Below are 23,402 nucleotides of genomic sequence, written 5' to 3'. Positions count from 1 at the left end.
GGGCATAGCAGGGGACCTCTGCTGATGCCTGCAGAGGCTCCTGAGAAAATCAGGTTTCAGAATGAGATGAATTTCAGTTGGGAAGCAGCAATGCCAAAGCAAAGAAGGGAATCTTTCCTAAGCTCTTACCCTCCTCCACAAGTGCCTCCACTGAAAGGCTTTTATAGCCCCACACTTCCCACCTCTTTGGCCCAAATTAACGAGGCCAAAACCTGCTGTGCAGGGGCGTTGCAAAACCAAAACAAACCAGCAGTTTCCTTCTGCCTGTGTTGTTTCTTGCATGGACCATGTCAGGATTAATTCCATTGCTCTGCTCTCAGGTGTCTATCAGGTGCTGGCTACACCACATAAAAACCCCCAAACACCGAGAAAAATAAATGGAAAGGTTTTATCAAGTCCCTATTTGCCCTGCTCTTTGCTATGCCTGCAGCTTAAATACTAAAAGCCAACAAATAACCAATATATTGGTTTTCAGCAGTAATTCTTGGTGGGTGCCAAGAGGACGGTGCCAGACTGTTTTCAGTGGTGCCCAGGGACAGGATGAGGAGCAATGGCCATGAACTAAAACACAACAAGTTCCACCTCAACACGAGAAAGATCTTTCCCTTGAGGGTAGCAGAGCACTGGAACAGCTGCCCAGGGAGGTCAGGCAATCTCTCTCCCTGGAGACATTCCAAAAGCACCTGGATGCATTCCTGTGTCACCCAGATGACCCTGCCTGGGCAGGGGGTTGCACTGGGTGATCTTCCAACCCTAACAGTTCTGTGAAGGTCACAGGCTTTGTCAAACCCAGCCCTGATTCCCAGGTCAGCCCAGCTGTGGGTGAGGTGCTGCTTTTCCAGCAGTGCCAGAACAGATCCTGTGCCAAGCACCTGTAATCCCAAAGGGTCACTGCTCTCCACGAGGCTGCTGCCCTGGGCTCCGGGTGTGTGTGCCACCGTCACACTGGGCACCCAGGAATTCAGTGTTCTGAAACTCCTGAGCGATATCACAGCCACTTCTCCAGGCACTCCGAGCAAACTCGTCTGCCACCTTCTGTCCCTGAAAGGGTATAACTTTCATGGAAGAGCATATTCCCATTTTTCTGTGGGCAGGTCTGGCAGGTGGTGGAGCGGTGAGAGGAGTTTTTGCAGTCTGGGGCCGATCTCCACTCCCACATCCCTGAGCCTTGGGCGCAGCCACAGCCTGGAAACTTCGTTAGCAGGAAAAGCACTGGCATTTCAAGGCTGATTTCCAAACAGGAGGAGACAGGTAAATGATGGGTGCCAGGCTTCCAGCACACGTGCTGAGAGGCATCTCCTCCAGGTACATTGGATGGTGATTGGAATGTCCTTCCCGAGAAAGGCCGGGCTGGCTGTGCATTACAGCAATGCACAGTGACAGCTGCACACGGCCATACGGCTCCAGACTCAGCTGCCTTTGGCCATATCGATGAATCACAATGTTTGCCTTGTGATGGACTTGCTTAACCAGGCAGGAACAACCCCGGGTAGCCAGGGAAGCTGTGCCACCTTTGCCGAGGGGATGCAGCCCAGGGAGCGGCTCAGCACAGCTCCCCGTGCCTTCCCGGGAAGATGCAGGAAGGCAAAACCCCAAGTGGCATTTTGTCTGTCCCCAGACTTGTGACTGAAGGGAAAATTGGGAAAAAAAAAAATAAAAAAATCAAGAACAATGAATGCTCGACAATGGTGGCAAATTGGGTTGGAAGTCTCAATGCTCCTCAATTACTGTGCACAAATGCTAATTGCAATAGTTCCTTTCTGCGGCTCCGTCAGCACAAATCCCAGAACCCGAGACAGTTTTTCTTTTTCTTCAAGCCATCTGTCATGCTAATTCTCTTATTGCTGAGAGTTGAGGCTTTTTTTTTCTTTTTTTTTTTTTTTTAATTTTTTTTTTTTTTCCCTTTAGCACCATTACAAAGAGAGGATGCTGTTTCTCCCCAAGCCAGCTCCAGGCTCCTCCATGGATGCACAGGGGACAGCAGATTTCCCCATGGCCTGAGATCCCTGTGCTTCGAAGTGCTGCAGGGGGTTATTGATGTTCAACTGCCCTCCTGCAGCACTGACCTGCACACCTTGAAATTGCTCTGAAGAGCAGTTGCAAATAAGACCCTCAGCTGATGCTTCTTTTTTTTTTCTGGGGGATTGATTTATCCTGATACCGATGATTGCATCTCAAGGTGCATTTAATGATTCATTCCCTTTAATAATGCAAGCAGATATTGAGGAGGTCTTCGGCTTCCTCAGACAGGCTCTTTTAATAATAAAACCACTTTCATTTGTTTTCTTTTCAAAATAATAACAGATAAACCCAGGGGGATTCTTGGTCTCTGCACATCCTTAGTTTATAAGGAATTTTTTGAGCTCTCTCCTCCTGCCACCCTCTGGTCCTCAGTGAGCTGCTGTGGGATGCAGGAGGATCTGCTGTTATATACGATGGACATTTCCTGACCCATTTCCCCTCCTCCAGCCTTCATGAGGTGACTTGGTCAGGTCATTTCTTCATCCCCCTCTCTGGGCTGTTCATGGTTAACAGGAACAACCCACCTTTATCTGCCCAGAGCTGCAGCCTGGCTGAGGCAAGGCAGCTCTTATGAGAGCAGCATTTACCAAGGGGTCAATTCCGTCCATACCGAGGCATTCAATTCTTATCAGCAAAAAAATCCATGTGTTATGTGGAGCTGTATCCCCGAGGTAGCTGCAGAGGCCAGGCAAATCAAAGCTCAGCTGCCAGAAATCACACCAAAGAGGTGTTTATTGACACAACTCTTTGCTAGAATAAAAGCTGTTCCATTATTACATGGTAAAGTCCTTGTCCTGGAGCTATGGGTGTAGAGAAGGGCAGGATATCCCCCATGGAAGGCTCTTTCTCCTTTGGAGCACCTGTTTCCATTCTGCTTTGCCATAACCAACAGTGTAAACACTGAGCATCCTCAACATCTAAGCAAAGGCAGGAGTGTGATACCTTTCTTTGAATGTCATAAACTCAGCATTTCCACAGAGCAGAAAGTCTGGGTACACTGAAATCTTCAGCCATCCCATGTGACAACATCTGGCACCTGGGCCCTGACACCTGCAGTCAGCGTGGCAGCCAGGCTTTCCAGAGCCACCAATGGGCTGAAAATACAGAGCAAAACCAATTATTCAGCTCCAAGATGCTCCACGTGGGGGCAGGAGGGGTGGGAAACCGTGCCAGGGTGGGTGAGACCCCCACCAGTGGGTTCCTAGGCTTGCAGGAAAGCTTTCACCCGGATATTTGCTGCTGCAGCTCTGACACGCTGCCCCAGAAAGCTGCTGATGCCTCTTTTGTGCTGCCACCAGAGCAGGACTGGGTGCTGCCCCTCTTCTCTCCTCTGCTCCAGGCTGGTTTAAGTGGCTCCTTTGCTTCTGTGCTTTCTGCTTCCTTTCTCCAAGCCCACACTCTTGGTAGGCTTTGTCTGCTTGAAGGTGCTGCATCTCCCCCGTCACAGCCCTATTAAAGTGGCACTTCAGAGGTCCTTCATTCTGCCCTCTCATATTGTGCTCCCTTTCACAGCATTTTTCCTCTCTGCTAAGAATTCATAAAACTTTCAGCTTGCCTTATTTTTTTTTTTTGGTACCATTCCTTCCTAAGAAAACCTGATCAGTCTGCAACGCTCAGTGCCCGTAACATTCCATGGCCGGTCAGTCCTGGTACAGAGACCTGTCAGCCTCTCCCTCTGCACCTCTTGAACTTCTGAGCTGTTTCAGTGTGATGTAGGATCCAAGCTGGAACAACACAACAGTGCCACAAAGTCCCTGCAAACAGATGGATGAAAGAGGTCGAAGCTGCTAATGGCCCTTCCTGGAGGAGGAGGAGGATGCAGGAATGCAACCCCACCAGATACCAAAGAACACACTCATGGGCTCATCACAGAATCCATCCACAGCTCCATCAGAAACCAGGTCCATCAGTCACCAGCTGAGTGACTTCATGCTCCTTTGCCCATATTAATTATTCCTTTTTGCTCTTAAACAGTATTTTTTTAAATACATATATCTGCATATATGTAATATATATAAAAATAGACCTCTTTTTAATCTAAGCCCACCCCAGCCTTTGTTTCCTCATTTTCTGTTATCGTTGTTTTTTGGTTTGGTTGGTTTTTAAATATTTTTGCTCTGTCAAAACCCCGACAGCCTATGGGAGTTACACCCGAGTGAAGACTCTGAGCTCTGCTTTTACTTTTTGAAATTAAAAGCCAAACCCTCCCATCCTTCCCGGCTGCTGTTCCGCTGTAGGAGCAGGAGAGGGTGCTGCGAAACCAGCGGCGGGGGCTGCGGAGCGGCGGAGGGGAGAGGGACCCCCTCTGTGTCCCCCAGACCCCCCAAACCCCTCAGTCCAAGTGTCCCCTCAGCCCCAGACCCCTCCAGCCCCCAAAAGCCATTTTCTCCTAAGGGAAAAAATAAAATAAAATATTAAAAAAGGAGAGGAAATTATTCATAAACCCAAATTTTAAATCCTCTGTTTTCCAGCATTTCTGCCTCTGGGATTAATGATAAACTTGTGTCTTTCGTGAAGGAAGAATGGGTGGGGATTCTCCAGTGGCTACTATTTCATGTTATTCAAAGTATTTAATATTATTCAAATGATTCCTGTTTATTGTCATTATCATCGTTCTTGTTGTTGTTTTGCAAGTGAAAAACCCACAAATGTAATGAATTTGCAGTGCTGAAAACCAGCTTAACCTGGGCAGGGAGCACTGGGGTCATGCTGAGATCCTGTTTCCTCCACGGAGCCCAGCTGGGCAGTTAAAATATAAAATAGGGACCGCACTTCCTAAGGGTTTCTTACCTTTCTGTCCTTCCCATGGGTTATCCTGCTGATGGAAAGCCATCACCCCTGGGTGGGATGTGCAGATGCCTTCAGAACTATCAGCAGACAGTGGGATGTATCTGCTCCTTCAAACTCCTGGGGATGGATGGGGAGATGCAGAATGAAATTGCTTTAAATGAAAGAGGCAGGAAGAGCTGGTGATGGAGAAAACCTCCTGAGGGAGAAGCCCAATTTATCACAGGTTAGAGACCAGCCAGGAAGGTCAGGAAGGACAGCTGTGGGGTTGGCTGATGGAAACACCTGTTGGATTAGTGGCCTCACTTTCATCTCATTCTGAAGGTTCCCCAGCGTGACTGGGACAGTGGAAGACAAAGACACACATAATTTATGTGCCAATTTTTTAATTGATTTGCCTAAACAGGCCCTGACCATTCCAAGTTTTAATTGTTACTCTGAGCTACATGTAACCTTATTTATTTTCCAGCATCTTTCCTGACATCTTCAAAAACCCAACCAAAGCAAGCCCAGAGACCCTCAAGCAAACAGGTCAGGCTGACAGATCTATTTTCACAGTACCTGCAATTGCATTTTAATCTTCCTTAACCTCTTTTTCCTTGTGCAGCTCCAGCATGGGGCAGAAAAGCAGCTGTTCCCTCTTAACTGGAAAAAGGTGACGGGCATGGAAAGGACAATTCTACCCCCAACACAATAAGAAATAACCAACCAAACAAAAAATCCCAGCTGAAACAAGGCCAGACCTGGCCAAAGAGAGGAAATAAAAGTTTCTTTACATCATTAATGGCCCAGTGGTGGCTGCAGAGGAGATGCTGAGCTGAGCCAACACACCCCCCTCTTTGGGAGCTTTAGGGCATCGCCTTCCCACCTTCCTTCTCAAACAACAGCCAGCTGGACCCAAGTGCTTTTTTTTTTCTCTTATTACAAATAAAGTGCCAGAAAAAATAGGAAAATATGGTAGAAAGCCCCATCTTTTCTAGCTCATTTTTCCCTCCTGCCTTTGTTTCAGGCTCTAATTTTTCGGTGCTGCAGGTCCCTAAGACAGCCCTGACATCCCTCTTAGGGCAGTTCCCGTGAGCAGCTCTAATTTCTGTTGCAGGGTAGCACACAGCCCTGCACTGGGGAGGGAGCAAAGAGGAGCTCAGGGCTCATCACCATGCACACCAACGAGACATTAAACCTCCCAAAAACCCATCATTAATTATCTGTGTGCGTACTGAGGGCGCACAAAGCTCCCAAAGTACCAATATGCCCATCAAGAATACAGTTCCTGTTTTAGAAACAGGGGTACTGAGTCAGAGGTGTGTTTTCCCACGGGCTGCAGGCCCGCACGTGCCACGGGTCACAGCACGGGGTGGCACCTGAGGGGTGACCTCTCAGCCCCAGAAGAAGTTCTGATTCGCCCCCAGGTATTTTCCAGGACCAGATGGCAACGTGGATGTCGCTGCTGAGCACACTGCAGGTGCACACCAGGAGAGGAGCTAATGGCTTTGCTGTTGTACTCCAATGCCTGGTATTCTCCTCTCGTGCAAAGCCATTCCCAGCTTGCTCAAGAGCTTTTGGAGCACGATAATTGGCTTGGAAAAAATGCAAATATATCAGAACTAACTGAGGGGGGGGGGGGGGTGTGTGTGAGAGGGGTGGGAGTGGGGAAGAAAAAGCCCCCAGGAGCGCGGAGGTGGCAAGTGTGATCATCTCAGCCTGTCACCGCTTTAACGTTATTAAACAACTCCTTAAAATAGCAGCCGTAATTATTCCTATATGGAGCTCAATCTGGAGAGCTTTAAGCGCTTTCACTCCTCTCCTGCTCTCACTTTCCTGCTCCAAAACAGGTGGTTTGGGCTCCCATCCCACGGCAGAGGCAGGAGGGACCTGCCCCACCATCAGCAAGGCTTTGCCTGAGGACGCCCAGGCACCAGCCCTAACCCAGTTTCACCAGGCTCAGCTCTGTTGACATGAACACAGTTTTTTGTTGCATTTTTAATTGTAAAAAATGTATTTACATGAATAAAATACAGCTCAGTTGGGGATGTGACCTACTTTTTATGGGAAGATAAAACAACTGTAGGTTCGTGTTTTTATTTCATGTGTTTCAGCTGTTCCCAGTCAGACAGAGCTGCTGAAGCAGATCAATAGGAAATCCACAGCCACCAGGATGCTTTTTTCTGTAAATAATCACATCCTGATCGAGATGATGGGGAGCTGCTGCATTTCTGTGATGAAGCCTTTAACCTTCAGATCAGTAGAGCAGTTTTGACAGTACATAATTTATATGGAAATAAATAATTTGATGGGGATTTCAGATGTATGTGTTCTGCACTGCTGGAGAGGCGTCTGTTTATCTAAATTATGAACAATAATACTAAATAATATATAATCCTATTGTCCTGGACAAACAGGGGTCATTCTGAAGTTTCTTAAGCCCAGCAGGAACTGGGGATGCTCTGTCAAGAAACAGACCCTGTAATTTCTGCTAAAATAAAGCACGATTTGCTTTTCAAGGATAAACAAGAGCTTTCACTCTGATGTTTGAGCTTCTTTAACACTGAAGCAAGACAGCTTTAAAAGCCATATAATTTCAAAGTCAGATGTTGGCTGGGCACTACGCAGCCTCTGCAAGGGCCACGGATTCTTTCCTTATCCCCTCATTTCAGCAGCCTTTGATGAGCTGAGCTGAAGGCAGATTAAACCAGCATTAGGGCCTACACAGCACCCAATTATGCTGAACCTGAATGCCAGAGATTTACTTATTAAATATAAAGCAATGAGCAGCGTCTGACCTGCACTGCCACGACAGACACTGCTGCTCCTTCCTCTTGTGTGTGACACCGACCCTGTCCCCTTTCCCACAGAGGTGAAATCACCACACTCCCCCCCAGAGCAGCAGAGTGACATTTTGGTATTTATTCAAATTAGCTGTTATTAATTAAATAACACCTCTCAGCTTCCTTGGCAGCTCTCCCCCTGCAGTTGCAGCAGGCTGCTGGCACGTGTCAGGGCGCCAGGCGGATGCAAGAACCTCAGGGTTACGTTTCCATGAACACACACCTCATTAAAGATGTTATCACTGCAGGAAAATAATAAACTTGTGGTCGTGTCTCTGTACTATCTCCTCTTCTGTGCCTTCCACTTCCCCTGTCACTAAACCCCCCTCCCAGGTGCTGTTAAAACAAAGACAGCCCTTGTTCAGCAGAGCTTCTCTTGGGTTTCATTTTGCTTCCGAGATGGAGTCCCAGGGATTCCAGCACGTGCCTACACACTTTGCTGATCAGCAGCAAAGCTGAATCTCGGGCCCAGGGATTTGCCTACGTGCAGATTTAGAGGTGCTGGTTGGGATGAGTGACTTTGTTCCAAAATGAGCTGTTCAGCCAGCACTCACCGTGCTGGCAATCGCAGCCCTTTGGGCAGATGGAGCTGCACCAACCTCAGTCGAAGCAGCTGCAAACCTGAAGGAGCCCAAGCCACTGAACATCTTCTCTGCACCCCTGTCACACCTGGTCTGCCTCTAAGAAAAATGAATTCACACTGCCCTAACACTGAAGATTAAAAACAGCTGCATCTCATCACAGCCAGATTTATCCAGAGCCCACGACAAAAATGATGGGTTATTGGGGAATAACCTTGGCTGCTGGTGCTGTGTATTTTCAAGGCATATTAATCACTATTTGTGATATACTTCTCCTTTCATTGGAAATAGAGAGAGGGGTGAGGCTTGGGGAGTTCTGCAGTGGTTTGATTAAAAAATGCTGGACAGAGCCTGCAGAACACATGGTACAAACTGCTCAAGACTTGAAAATATCCCGTTAGAGCCAATGTATTCCTCAAATCCAGCCCTTGGGGTAAAATCTGGCAACACAGTGCAGTGGGGTTAATTTTTCTGGTTGAAACAGTGCTTTCCCGTGTTGTAAATTGTAACAATAATAATAAAAAAAGAATCTTTCTTCTGCAAAGTTGACTAAAAGACTGATTTGACCAGAGGTTCAAAGATGAAGTGGTGTGAAAAGAAGAAGGGTTGGGGAACTGGTTTGCAATTAAAGACACACGGGGTGATCACTGCAGCCGTTTCCTGCCAGTTATAACCCCTGCCCACCAAGGTCACTGCAACCCAAAATCTGAGGTCTGTAAAAACCTACATGAAGCTAAAGCAAAGAGGCAGCTCTTCCCTCTCTCCATTCCACTGTATCCATGGGAACAGGGTGGGATTTGACATCTACACAATCACTATAGACAGCAGCCCTGCGGTGCAGGGAGGAAAGGTCACTGGAGCACCCTGGGCATGTGAGGTGGCACCCATGGAGCAGCCAGGGTGCTGGGGACACCCCTTTTGTGTGTCCAGGACGGCTGTGGTGCAGCCAGTTTGCAGAAAGAAAAGTTAAAGAACTGATGGAACAACGGGTGCTGCAGTGGGGTGAAGGACACCCCACCAGGAGCCCCAAAACTGGATGAGAAAAATGCTGGTTTTTCTAGTTAGGTTTGACTGCAAATTTGGGGAAAAAATTAGGAAGCAAACAAATAAATCTCATAAGGAAAGAAGGGAGAAGAAAATAAATATCTCTCAGCTACTTCTCATTAGTAGAGGAATATTTACTCAGGTGAATATTTTGCCTGTTCCCACAGCATCCCCAGCACAGACACACCAGCTCTGCACAGCTAACAAGGTATCAGCAGGGAGGAATAAGACTATTTAATTTCTCAGCACACCTTGAATAGCCCATGGGGCCAACTCACATTTGGGAAAACGAATAACACAGCCTTGACAAATTGTATTAATAATGCAACACAAGGGCTCGAGAGCAGAGCACTGTGAGCTGGAAACACCATGCCCGAGCCAGCTGCTTCCCCTGCCACAATGGCATGTGGCTGAAACACTAATAAACCCTGGAGCCCTAGGAAAATACCTTTGGGTCCTGTCTGCTTGAAGCCAAGAGCACAGATCTTCAACCCTGTGTCCAGATGATGCCACACCAAGATTCATCTGGGACTTCCCAAGCTGTAGGGATTTGCTCTCCCCTTGCCTACCTGAGCAACAGCTCCATGACATCCTCCTGGGCAAAAGCAGGACCAGGTTGCCCCCAAACACCTGCCCAACCTCATCTCACCTCAGCAGAAGCTTCACCAGCAGCCATAAGAGCTCAGCAGGGCTCTCGGTCTGCACGTCTGCTCAGAGGGTGTTACTGTCCGAGAGGGTCTTGTGCCTCACCTGAACCTTTGCAGTGGCTCCTTGTGCCCACTGCCCACACAGCTGCAAGGGCAGTTCATCCATACCTGTATATAAATTTAGATATAAATCATATTTTTTCCACTGGGCAAGAATGGGCTCTGGAGCCTCAAGCTGCTCCAGGAGCAGCTGCAGGAGAGCAAGACCCAGCACGGCCTTATTACTCCTGGCTACTTAATTACTGCTCGTGATTGGTGTCTAATGAACTCGTGCATCCATAGCTCATGATTCATTAAGGGTTTTCAGGACACTACTGAGGGGCAAATGGAGCTTGTGTCCCACCAGGGCCCCATCACACCATGGGAGTGACGTGATGTGAGAGTGAACAAGGACAGTAGTGGGGGATGATGGCAGAGAGGAGGAGACACAGAGCACAAGATGCCTCTCTGGGCTTACAGAAAGGGGATTTGATTTAAAAACCCCACAGAGGGGGAGTGTGGCTCCTGGGAGTTCCCTGAGAAAAACCCAGAGCATCCCATCTTCCCAACCGGCCTCCCCTGAGCCAGGGGTTCTCTCACCTCCCCTGTGCCATTCCTGCAGCTCCCATTCATCTCTCCCCGTGCCACGAGCTCCACTCAGCACCCGGGCTGCAGGGTGGATGTCTGTGTGTGGGAGGCTGGTGGCAGGGACAGCAAAAGCTTCAGCCCACTGCAGTCCTGAGCGAGCAGGGGAACTGCTCCTGGATCGGGCTTTATTTAACCCTTAATCCCAGTAACTCATTCTAATGCTCCAGTACACGGAGACACAGCCACGTGCACAAAGAGTCTGACACCAGTTAGTCATTCATGCAAAGCAAGGCTTTTTTTTGCTTCCAAGTGCAAACCGTTCCCTGTGCAGTGTCAGACAAGCAGTCACCTTCCCACGGGGCTGGGAGCAGCCTGGCTCATCCCACCGGGAGAATTTAAGGACTTCAGTCCTAGGGTGTAAAACCTCGAATTTAATTGGTTGCTTATCCTCAAAACTCCACTTTTCATTTATTGCAATCAAAGCAACAGGCAGGGAGGGAGCACAGGGAGAGGCTGCAATGGGTGGGAGAGGGACTGAAGGAGGGAAGGGGGCTGAGCCATCCACAGTGAGAGCTGCTGCCACACTTCTGGAGGGATGGAACAGCACCTGGAGGCACAACCACTGCTGCCTGTGCTTTACTAAACACCACGTTATCCTACCAAAACCCAGCACTTATTGGACCAACAGCAAACACTTACTTTGACAGATTCCTTTTGGCAGTCCTGCACTTATTTGTGCTCACTGGGTGAATGTGTGAACTCCCAGGCTCACAAATGTAATCTCTCCAATGAATGAAAATAATTACTTTTCTAATTCGCCCCTAGACTCTGATAAACCTTCTGGGGCCTTGAGGAAGGCATGAAGGGTTTTTAAATTTTTTTTTCTGCTTATGTAGGCAATCATTTTCATTTATAAAATGAGTAATTCTGTATTTAATCAGTACCAAAGAAAATTCCACTTGGGGACAGGGACACCTCCTGATTAACCCCAGAAATGACTCCCCAGTGTGAGGGAACAGTGGGACAGCCCTTGTCCCTCTGAGCATCAGCGACTTTGAGGATCCTGAAGATCTCCCTTACAAGAAGGACTGAGAATATAAGATCCACCAAGGGTAAGATGCAAAGGTAACTGCCTCTGAGCCACCAGAAAACACCAGTGTCAAGCCCAGCAAACTAGATCAGGCTCTAGGAAATGCAAAATCATTGCTTGTGAACTCCAGTGTTTTCTTGGAGCAAAATTCACACTGAACATGGAGATCCTGATGGAAAACTGGTGGTTTATCTGGCTGAGGACCAACCAACTTTGCTGCTGGATGATGGGGCTGGATTGTGCTTTAATGCTTGAAGCAGCAGCAAACCTGTCATGTAGCACTTCCAAACTGGTGCTTAAGTGAGAACATAAATGCTCATGGGTAATAAAAAAACTGAGGGTAAATAGAACTGTGTCTACAAAATGATACCCTGGTTTTAAAGCTTAGCAAATCAGGAGTCAGAGACATTAGATATACACTAGATATACGTTACTTGCTTATCTGAAGGAACTGGAGAGGAATAATCCTGTTCAAGAACTGGCTGGAAATAAAGTTGCAGTGAAGTCCTGTGGAATGGGCATTGGAATCCATGCAAAGAGTGGTGCTGCACCTGGACTTAGACTCTACTTTGGTGGAGCTTATAAATAATAAATAATAAATATTAAAATAATAAATATTAATAAATATCAAAATAATAAATATTAATATTAATATTAAATAATAACAACAAGGTGCAACATTCATTCCCCAGCGTGCTACAAATGAGATTAAAAGTGTGTATATTCTATTTCTTTTAATCACAGTAAGACAAAACAAGCTCAAATAGACCAAGAATCTTCGGACAGTTTTGTTCTGCAGAAACAAAATTTTCAGAGAGGTTGAAAATAACAAGAACAGAAATAAAGTCTGGACAAAGCTCTTTCTCTTGCACGGTGATGAGATGGGACTCGCACAGGGGAGCCCAAGGGAGCACAGCCTGCTCCTCCCCTGCCCTGTTTTCCATCAGGGTGATGCTCTCCCCTGGCAGCTGGCTGAGGCCAAAATGCCAAAGCATCAGAAGAAATTTCGAAACTGAAAACCTCAGAGTAAGTTTCATACACACGCACAAAAAGCAGCTAAAGTACCATTTTCTTGCCAAAATGAAATATAAGCCAACTACTTTGCTGCACTGGACTTGTGCCATAAGTCTCAGCTCCATCACTTTGCACTGTTTTGGGATCTTGCCTTTCACTGGAAGAACTTCTGGCCATAACTCTCACTAAATCCTGCATCTAATGTTTCCCATGGGAAGGGTTGAGGTTGTTTCCCAGTCGACGCTGCACTGAAATTCTCCCATTTGCTCTTCAGACCTCCTGTCTATGGGATGGCAGAGGAAATTTGGGTGCTGGAGCCACCCCACCAGGGTGCCTCCAGTCTAACAGGGGATATTTAAGCAACAGTTTGCAAGTAGCCATAGAGGAACAACCTGCTTGTGTCCAAGCCTGCTGAGGTATTGTCCAGAATGATGGCTATTTCCCATTACAGCCTGGTTGGAATTGATATCCGGCACTGAGAGATATCAATCAGTAAATATAGAATCAATCAAGACAAAATTTCTATTTTTCTAATGCTGGTTATTTCTTGGAAAGTTACACAGATCTTTTACGCCTGCTGGCACTTAGGCCAGTAAATATATAATTAAATGATGCAGTCAAATGCACAAACTTTTGCAGCCTACTTACCTACACCAAAAAAATACACTTTTTTTTCCTTAGTTCTACTCTATTTTCTTTCTCCTGCTCTCGAGTCCAGCCCTGGATTTATCCCCCCAGGCAGAACTGCTGTTTGCTCAGCGGGACGAGCTGAGAGAAGAGGACTTTGGAGAGATCTTTAGTTACGCGGGGAGAAACAAAACAACCCCCCCCCAAAAAAAAAAACAAACAAAGAAAGGAAAACATCCCAATTCTCTAGGTTACACTACTGGTTATATAACCCATCTCCCTGGTTATATTCACGGTCCTATAAATAGAGAAGTGGCCTCAAAGAGTGGCCTAAAAAAAAATGACAGACGGGAGTCGGGGCGCGTCGACCGTCGGGAGCGGGAGCGGGACGGGACGTCGGGGCTCAGCACGGGGACGAGGACATCTGGTCGTAGTCGGGGCACTTGAGCAGGGCCGGGTAGTTACTGTTCATCTGCAGGGACGCCTCGCTGGAGATGTCCGAGGGGCTCCGGCCCCGCGCCCACGCGTCCGGGTGCAGGAACTGCCCCGAGTAGTCGGAGCAGTTGCTCAGGCGGGGCCGGTAGAAGCCGGGGTGGGGCCGGTAGATGTCCTCGGCCGTGTAGCGCTTCATGAACAGGTACACGGACATCACCCCGGCGCTCTGCGGGAGAGAGACACGGCCTGACGCCCACCCTGCGCGCGGCTGCCTCCTCCACCGCCACCGGCACAGAGCAAAACATAAATCCCTGGTTTTTTTTGCTCTGCTGCTGATGCACAAAGGCACCTGAGGGCTGTCACTTCACCGCCCTGTGCCTGGGATCCATGCACTAAATAATGCAGCACAACCACGTCTCCTCCTCCTCTGCATTTTCCTCCTTGGCATCAAATCGTCATCAAGTGCCCCATCAGCGCGCCAGGCTTGGGTCTGTCCCCACCCTGTCTCCCTTCACGCTGTATTTTACCCCTCTGCCCTCACAGCCCTGCCTTAAACCCCACCCAAGTCCTCTTTTTGCCAACAGCCTCGATGTGCCCACCCCTGAGAGCGGGACACAGGGGTGTGAGAGCTGCTGGGTACCTCTGTGAGAAGGAAGGAGATGGCAGAGAAGGCAAACGACCACCCGTATTTGTAATTGAAGAACGTTTCCGAGTCCTTGGTCCTGTTGAGCATCTCGTCGTTAATGCTGGAGATGTAGAGGACCAGCCCCACCACCAGGGACAGACCTGGAGAAGGACAGTGGGAAACATGTCAGGGATGAAGGGCTGAAGGAGCACCTTCCTTAAGACCTGACTTGTGGGGGAAACTAAAAAACTGTGCTTGGAATAACTGGGAAAGGGGCTGCCCTCCCTCCTGCTGCGCTAACCCAGGGCACTCCTCTCATTTCAGTCAAAGCATTACCTGCTCAGGCAAGTCTGTGTGCGCTGGGGAGGAGGCAGCGGCTCTGGTAAGGAGCTGACTTCAAAGCTCAGCTGTCACAGCTATTTGTTTAACACTCTCACAGCACCATGAATAAAACATTCCCTTTTCTCCTGTAGAAACATCCCGACTGAGCAGTTTGAAGTTTCTGATCTCTCCTGCGACTGATGTGCCATGAGAAGCATCCTCTCCTCCAGCACCTGCTCCTGCACGTGGTGGGGGCTTTTTCCCCATTTCCACAAATGAGTTTTGCACTGGATGGTTTTCCATCCCACAAAAGCAGGTCAGGCTGCAGGGCTGAGCTGGGAGCCCCTGTGGGTGATGACTCCATCAAGGAGCCACCACAGCGGGTCAGGAGAGCACCAGCAGCTACCAAAGCAAATGTGCTCCGTGCTCAAAGGTTGCCAGGAGAAAAGCTGGTAGCAAAACTCACCTGACAGGATGAAGAAAATCCCCGAGACGAAGGCGAGGATGGTCCTGTGGGGCCGAATGTGGCCGATGTTGCTCAGGATGAAGCCGATGAACATGAAGAAGAGGCTGACCAGAGGGAATGGGGTGGCAGAGCGGATCATCTCTGTCAGTAGAGGAGCAGAGGGAAGTGAGAACAGATTAATCCTCCCCATACAGTGTGAGAAATGGGCTGGGTGAGATGGCTCCAGCCCTGCTGCTCTGACCATGTTGTGTCTGGGGTTTCCCTCTTTGCTACTCCGCTGAGTAAAACACAGAATTATGGAATCATAGGAAGAGTTGGGTTGGACGGGATCTTAACGTTCCTTGCCAAGGTCAGGACACCTTCCACTATTCCAGGTTGCTCCAAGCCCCAACCAGCCTGGCCTTGAACACTCCCAGGGATGGGGCAGCCACAGCTTCTCTGGGCAACCTGTGCCAGGGCCTGCCCACCGTGGTGGTGACTCTGCCAATGTTTGTGTTTCTGAGGGTTTCTGTGGGAAGTGTTGCATGGGAAAAAAACATCAGAACCTGTATTTTTCTCTAGCTTCACCCCATAAGTGTTTGCAGAACACTCCTATTTATTAAATCCGAAATGACTGCAGAATTCATCGTGAGAGCTGTGACACTCCATCCTTAATTCATCCCACTATATAATGTGTAAAATTGACTGCTAGGGAATAAATACAGCTGCAAATTATGGAGAGGAGACTAAAAAGCCAAACACTTCGATAAACATTAGTGCTGAATAGCCAGTCAGGGGAAATCATACAGCTTAGAGCCTCTGTGAGCACCCTGCCATTAGAAAGGGATGTCCCCAAAAGCTTAGGAGCGCACTGGGTGATTCACAGAGCCAAAAAAAGTAGTTGCATCTACAACTCGGAGTTTCTTTGGCAAAAAGACACAAAGGGGATTTCTTGGGGGAGTCACAAGTGACCCCCTTGGTGCTTTGCAAGGTGAGACTCCCCTGGAACCACTTACTCAGGACGTTGACTGTGGACTCAGACGTCAGCTGGATGTTCATGGGCATGACGTATTCGATGGTGAAGCACCGGCCACGCTCTTCGCCTGCAGCAGACACAGACCAAGTCACACCTGCACTGTGCTTGTCTGGTTTTATGCATGCATGGAAATTCAATTTAAAGCTGCTCTTCCCCCAAAAAAACCCCAAATTCTCTGTCTGTGGTTGAGGTGGAAGAAAGACACCTCTTAAATACCATTTCCTTGTACACACAAATGTGAACCCTTGAAGCCAGAGGCTTTAAAGTCACCCCAGGGGTGGTATCAGAGTCCCTCACACCCCACCCTGACTTTTTCAAAGCAGCAGTTGAAACTTGGTGACATTTCAGGCTGGTCACTTTGAGATTCCCATTCCCTCAGGTTTTATTCCGCTCTGCTCCTGCAGCCAAGTCGCTCCATCACACTTGGCAGGGACGGAGGGAACGGTCCAGCTGACCTGAATCTAAATTCTGCAGGGACCAAATGGGAAAGTTTTGAGCTGCTGCCCAAGGCCACAGCACTGGGACAGGTGGGCCCGGCATGGCAGCATCAAACCCCCCCAAAACCTGTGTGGAAAGGCACATTTATCCACCAGACTGCTAAAAGTTGGGCAAGGGCCTGAGTTTGGAAGCAAAGATGAATGGAGCTCCTAAAAATCCCGTGTTTCCTGGCCGTTTCCCACGGGATGACCACGACAACAAACATTATAAATACACAGATATTTATCCATTTATATATAAACAGACATAACATATATATATATATCTGTTTCTATGTTATAAAACATATAAATATAAACCACGTAAATAACAGGGGAGGTTTTTTTGGGGGGTGAGAACACACCTGCCAGAAAGCAGACCCTCCAGAGCCCCGAGTGCAGCGACAGCTTGATCTCGGCCGTCTGGTTCTGGGGCTGGACGATGCCCTCCTCCAGGTAGAGCCAGTAGTCGGTGCTGACAGAGATGCCCAGCAGGCCGAGGCCGCAGACGGCGAACACGCTGCTGAGCAGGGTCAGCGCCCTCCTGCTGCAGGCGCTCATGCCCGACAGCATCGGGGGCTGGGGCGGGCAGAGCGGGCGGATCCGGCAGCACGATCCGGGGAAAGGACGTGCCAAAGCTTTGCCCCGGATTGCCTCGTGCAGGCTGAGCTGAAACAAGCCATTAAAACGATCAGTGACAGATGGGAGAGTCTGAACCAAATCCCACCCGACTGGTGCCCCAGCGCTGGCTCGGGGGGTGCTGAGGACAGGATTGGGATGGGTTGGGTGGGAGCAGCTCCTTGGCTCCTGTTTGCTTTTCTGCAGGTGAATTCCTGTTTCTCCAGCCCAACCTGGCACGAGTCTCCCCAAGGATGTAGCTGAAGCACAGCGTTTTATCTGCCCTTATCAAATGGTCCCGCGAGGCAAAGCAGCACGAGCTGTTATCTCCTGGGCACAGGAGCCTGCTGAGGATCATGGGCACTGAGATGATGGATCAACAGAGGTGCTTACAGCTGCTGGACCAACCTCCCCCTCTGAGCAGCTCCCACCACCATCACACTCCCCCAGTAATTCTGCTTTTCCTCGTCCAGGGTACATTTATCCCTCGGGGAATCAAGATGCTGATTTTGCAAAGACCGTGCTACGCTGAATGACATCAGCGAACCCCTTGAAGCAGTGCCATGACACAATAACTTGCCTTTCTTCTCTGTTTATTTTTCTTGCTGGATCAGAGCTGGGTCCAAACCCATCTTGTGCTTTGTGGAGAGGCAGGGAAAGGAAGCAGAAAGCTGCAGCCAGGCCCTGGGCGAACATTAAAGGAAAAACTTCCCTCATCCCCATGTTGCTTATGTATTGAACCTTTTCTCTTTTTTTTATTTTATTGCATTCTTGCTAAGTTGGGGAATTTAGTGGTTCTCATGGTGCCCTGCAGACTGATAAAATATCACCAGAAATCAGAGTTCTTGGTGCAGCGGAGGGAAAAGTGCAATTAATTTGGGGAGGGGGGAAAAGCCACAGCAATGAAAGATTAAAGGAATAAGAGCAAGAAGGAAAAAGATACACGCAGGAGATGGTCTTCTGGGGAGTGGGAAGGAGGCAGATAGTGCTATTGACTGCTTTCAGAAAGGCAGGATGAATCACACATAAGTGCCGTGTCATGTATATTTTCCAAGGCACATTTCGCTGCTTTTCAGCACAGCAAACAATACGGAAAAAACATATAAATCCAGCTAGACAACAAAAGCCACCAGATTTAGCAGCAGGAAGCATCTTCCTTGAACTCTCTTTAAAACTTCACCCCTCAGGAGCGGCTCCATCCAGCCCATGTTTGCCATCAGGGTGCACGTGGGTGAATGGGCTCTTTGGAGAGAAGCCCTGTTGCTGTTATCACCCTGGTGAAGGTGGTGGGTTTAGTGATTAAATCAGGAGACACAAATCCTGCCTGGACCAGGAGATGACAACCCGCTGTTCCGACATGGCCGGGTGAGCAGACTGGAGGAGGGTGGTTTTTCCTAGTGCCTCTGATGGAAACGTATTAATACTGGCTTACAGTGACTCTCAGACATGCCAAAAGTCCTCACAGCTTGTACTTTTAGACCCAAAGCCTTCCAAGATAATGTTCTGCCATGGTTCCCTTGTGGTCAATACAAGCAGACGAGGCTGAGAGTGGATTCTTGCTGCTTGGGCGCTCTCAGGGAACATCCAATATTCCTTATCTTATGCTCTTGCAGGGCCCTTCCCCAGCTGTCTCACAAATCCAGAGCACCAAGATCCCCAACATCCCATCCTGGGCAGGGCTTGCAGCAAATTTCATACAAGATCAACATGAAGGAAACTTTTAGTTACTGTGGAGCCCAAAGAACGGCATTTACTGAGCAGATGGAATATCCAAGGCCTGTCTGCCCCTCCAGCTCACTGCTCTGGGCAGCAATAAGAGAGAAAAGCAGGGAATGCTGTTAGAAGAGTATTAAATCTTTGAGTGAAAGAGAGAAAGGGAGAGAAAGACTTTAATTATTGCATCTGACCCCAGATCCAAAGCAGACAAGTACATCTTGGTAGGAAGCAGATGTACTTGCACCCTCAAGCGCTGCAACAGCTCTGACAATTCCCTTCCATATGAAGTTATGGATTTGGCTCTTCCTACGTTCACACTGTGCCTCTCCCCAGAAGGTTCCAACCTACAGGAAGGGGAGTGCTGTCTCCAGACAGCCCAGCTCACACTCCTGCAAGCTTTCCCTCCACCTTTGGCTTTGCTAACCAGCCTCGTTTTTAATGTTCCTCTTTAATGCTTCCCTCAGCTCAAGAACAGCAGGGTGTGTTCCCAGGAGGAACACCCTCCCTGCTAGGGGAGTGAGGAGCAAAGTACAGGGGAGATGCTCAGGCTTTCTTTTCTCTGAAGAATTAGGAGGCAGCAGCTAAAGAGGAAAGTGGTGGCTGTGGGGCAGAGAAGCACATCAGCTCTACACCTGCCATTTCCCAGGGAATATGCCACTTCCCATCTCTGTAGATTCCCATTTGGTCCCTCAATCGACTATCCAGAACTCAGATCCTCTGTCTCACCCATTCATCTCCCTAACCCAGCCAGAGCCATCTTTTCTAGTTGCTGCCTCAAAGTGAACAACATTTACTACAGGGTGTCTCATCCCTCTTGGCATTTTGGTGCCAAAATGGTAAAAGGAACTGGAATCTATTCCTGGCTCGTGTATCATCAACAACCATCTTCCCTGCACATTTCTCGTTAATAACGAGCCAAAAATCAGAGTAGGGAGTATGTGAAGGTCCAGATAAAGCCACTCAGAGGGAAATAGCTGAGTATTTCCTGTGATTTGTTGTCCATCAACATCAGGCACTGGAAAATAAACCCATTTGGTATCGTTTACTGGTCCTGGGGGTGACGTGAGCAGCAGGGAGAGGGGCAGGGCCTCTCAATTGCCTCATTCCTTTGCTCCCTCACACTCCAATTTCCATGTAATCAGGGAGGCACCAGAGACTGATCCCCGTTCCTGCCTCGCTGGCACAGAGGATCCAGCCCGATGTGATGGGGGACAGGGATGGTGCCGAGCATCTGCTCAAAACAAACCTCCCCCCATGTCCAGCACCTGGAGAATCAGCAGGACTCCCAGGAGAAAGATTTTACAAGGACACAAACAGGAACTGGCTTGATTTTCAGCAAGGATTTAGTTCCCAGTGACCTTTATCAATTGTGTTATGCTTCCCACGGCTGGAAAGGTGATGCTGTTTGATTTCCAGCAGTAGCTGTATTTTAAATTAAATGAATGAAGCCCAAAAGATTTCCAAGAAATGGGACTTTAGAACTGTTCCTGCTCCTTCGATCACGCTGTGCCCTCTGGTAGCAGTCCAGGGAACAATAAAGGCAGTCTGCAATGTAATCTGAAGTCCCTGTAATGAATTTCTTCTTGTCTTGGAGCCACAGCTTCTGATGGAAACTACACATGGCCCTTGCTAGGACTGAGCCCTTTGGGAAATGAAATGAATATTGGCATTGCTCCTAACACAGTTCACCCAGATCTAGGAGTAAGTCCTTACCTATTTCTCCACAGTCACAGAAAGAAAATATCCTGGGCAGCTTTCTGAGCCCACCCCTCTGTGAGCTCACACTGAGCACAAGCCAGAGCTCTGGGCTATGTGGATGGGCTGGGAAAAATAAATATATCACTGGTCAACGGCCTGGACAGGATGGGGAGTATCAATAAATCACTGCTCTGAGTTCAGTGGAAAACAGCAGCTCTCTCCTGCCCTGGGTGAAGGCAGAAAGAGCAGGGCCAAGCCAGGCCAAGGAGGTAGCTATTGATTTTTATGTGGCTAGAGCATCATTTCCGATTTCCTGACGTTTGTGAGGAGGGGAGGCACTGCCAAGGTTATTGGAGCAGACGGGAGGGAAGGTTTTGTTTGTGGAGGGTGCTGGGATCCAGGGCAAGCCTGGCAACCCCCCTCTGTGCCTGGTCTGTGCTGCAAACCTGGGCTGAGGGAAATCAGAGGTTAACCCATGGCCCTGGAGTAGTGGGAGAGGCTGAGCAGAACATAAAGGAGAAGGAATTAAGCTTGTGAAAGTGGAGTAGGAAACCCACTGAGTGAGCAGTGGATGCACAAAGAACATCAGGGGCCTGGGTAAGAGCCATCAAATGCAGGAGAGCGTGAGCTGTGATGGAGCTGAACTGAAAGGACCAGCTCCCACTAAGCTGCAACAAGAAAATTGGGCTGGCTAAAAATAAAGGGCCTTCAAGCAGTATGATCCCTTCCTCAGGACACAACGCAGGCCATGGACGTGGGCAAAAAAAAAAAAAATAGGTCAAGGAGAGTGGCTCTTTCAGAACAAAACTTTTCAGAGTTGGCAATGCTTTAGCCACAGCTGAGAGGAAGAGGAGGAGATGGTGAGGGCAGTGCCCACTGCTCCATTTGGGGATGCAGGAGAAACAGCTCCACAAGTCACACCGGGAAAACTGTGTGACTGGGAAAGACAGTTTTGGTTTTGGAATTATAGCTTGGGAAGTGACAGCCCCACCTGAAGCTTGGAAAAGGTGTGCTGCAGGCAGGAGGGAAGCACAGGACTGCTCTGGTTCCATGCAACAGCTGAAGGAAAGCAGGGATGGCTGCAGAGAAAAGCAGTGTCTCCTGCACTGGCACACTGAGAGGCAAATGGCCAAAGGGGATGTGGGTTGGAGCTGGTCCACGGGGTTCCCAGGAGCCCTGTCCTGAGCTGCTGGCACCCACCACCTCCACTGGCACAGGGGAAAACAGAAATACACAAGGCAGCTTTCACAGACCTGCATTAGCGTCCTATAAAACCGTCAGCTCGATCTCAGAGAGAGAAATTACGTATTGGAAAAATTAAGTGCAGAAATAAATCTTTCCCGTGTGGAGGAGGTTTAGCCTCATGCTAAGAAATGAGGCAGCCCACCTTCGTGGCAGTTTGAAAGAGGGCTGGTGACTGTGACTCTGAACAGCCATAAACTTCAGAAGGATCAATAGTGGGCTTGAAAGCCTCCCCTGAGCCGGGAGCAGCAGCTCCAGCGACGGCTCTGCCATTACCCACGGCTAGCGCGGGATCAATGGGCACTCTGGGCTCTCCAGAGAGGGCTTGAAAGTAAATAAATGAATAAAAAGAAGCCTGGTGATGAGTTATTTAAATGTAGATTGAGCCACAGCCATCAGAAGCCCATTAATTTCGTGCCTGTCATCACGCACAGGGAACACCTGAAAAGCAATCGGAAGGAACGACGTGCGACCCCACGCACTGCAGTGCTCACCACTGACTGATCTTATCAGTGAGATTACTTGGGAGTTTTCCTCTTAAACTTAAATCAGATGATATTGCCAAGGTCAAAGGAACAGCAAGAGAGATTTACTTCCCAGCCCAGCCCTCAAAGCAGACCCTTTTCCTGAACAGGCCACCTCTGCCACGCTGCTGCACTCGTGGCTCTGCTCCAGATGTCACACTAATGGCTTTGGGTGATGCCAGAAACTTTCAGCAGATAAAATCATCGACCCAACAGCCTGGCTCACAGGCTGCTGGCACTGTCCATGTGTGTACAGCTGGTCACATTCACATGGCCTTTCTGGATCCACAAATATCCCCCCCCCAAACCTCTTATACAGCCCAGCCCACCCACATGTCTCCTTTCTCCTTGGTGTTTTAGGCTCTTACCTCTTTTAACCCCAGCTGAAGCAACGCTTTGGCAAGTGGAAAACCTGGGATGAGGCTGAAGGTGGGAAGTTCAGTTCTGGCAGATCGACTGCAAGAGAGTGTCACAGCAAGCAGGGTCCTTGGTGGAGGTTTTCTGCTGCTGGATGGTCTGGGAGGAGCTGGGAGTGCGGTGGCTTTGGAAACAAGCAGAGGAGAATTCCTGGACCTCAAGAGGGGGCACAGCCTCAGCTCTCCACCTCTGATGGACTCCCACGAGGGCTGCAGGCTGCTGGGACACGGGGACAGGCAGGTGGCAGGCAGGTCTCTGCATCCACTGCAGCTCCTACCCTGGGATTTGGCAGAAAAAACGTTACACAAAGTACATTTCTCAAGAGGGAAATAGGAGCTAAAACCCTGAGCTTGCAGTATTGCCCACGCACCCAGGCCCAGTTCTCCAGGTCTGAACTATATATATATATATATCTCTATATCTGTTCAAGGTTTCCAGCCCTAACAATAGCTGAGCCCTGTCCTTTGCAGAGCCCTTCCCAGTGTCCTCCCTCTCCCCCTCAAATCTGGCACAGCATTCTCCTACTCACAGCCTGGCAGAGTGCTCACAGTCAGGGACCCCAGTCAAACTGCTGGTTTCAATACC

General features: G+C 48.9%; 1 protein-coding gene across 3 annotated transcripts; it reads right to left on the bottom strand.

The window, feature by feature from the left end:
- Window positions 1–10,809: 10,809 nt before the first annotated feature.
- CACNG5 (calcium voltage-gated channel auxiliary subunit gamma 5) lies at window positions 10,810–23,174 on the bottom strand. 3 transcript variants are annotated; one of them, XM_050319003.1, is made up of 7 exons: window positions 22,769–22,902; window positions 17,801–17,904; window positions 16,968–17,271; window positions 16,107–16,193; window positions 15,112–15,252; window positions 14,340–14,485; window positions 10,810–13,925 (listed from the first exon to the last, which is right to left on the bottom strand). In XM_050319003.1, exons 3-7 carry the CDS (start codon window positions 17,173–17,175, stop codon window positions 13,668–13,670), a joined length of 840 nt encoding a protein of 279 aa, XP_050174960.1. In that variant the 5' UTR covers window positions 17,176–17,271; window positions 17,801–17,904; window positions 22,769–22,902; the 3' UTR covers window positions 10,810–13,667. The 3 variants fall into 3 exon arrangements, with proteins under 3 accessions (XP_050174960.1, XP_050174962.1, XP_050174961.1); XM_050319005.1 differs by lacking the exon at window positions 17,801–17,904 and having other exon boundaries at window positions 22,769–23,174; XM_050319004.1 differs by lacking the exon at window positions 17,801–17,904 and having other exon boundaries at window positions 16,968–17,266; window positions 22,769–22,908.
- Between the last annotated feature and the right edge of the window lie 228 nt (window positions 23,175–23,402).

Source organism: Myiozetetes cayanensis, unplaced genomic scaffold, assembly GCF_022539395.1.
Source record: "Myiozetetes cayanensis isolate MyiCay16 unplaced genomic scaffold, myiCay2020 scf22, whole genome shotgun sequence".
NCBI lineage: Eukaryota > Metazoa > Chordata > Aves > Passeriformes > Tyrannidae > Myiozetetes > Myiozetetes cayanensis.
This window is presented reverse-complemented; position numbering and strand designations above follow the sequence as displayed.

Excerpts from the sequence above, each read along its gene's own strand:
- CACNG5 (XM_050319005.1), bottom strand. The coding sequence starts at position 17,175 with ATGCTGTCGGGCATGAGCGCCTGCAGCAGGAGGGCGCTGACCCTGCTC. Across the intron at positions 14,486-15,111 it reads GATTTTCTTCATCCTGTCAG|GTCTGTCCCTGGTGGTGGGG; the intron begins GTGAGTTTTGCT and ends GTCCTTCTCCAG. Across the intron at positions 13,926-14,339 it reads TCTCCTTCCTTCTCACAGAG|AGCGCCGGGGTGATGTCCGT; the intron begins GTACCCAGCAGC and ends TCTCTCCCGCAG.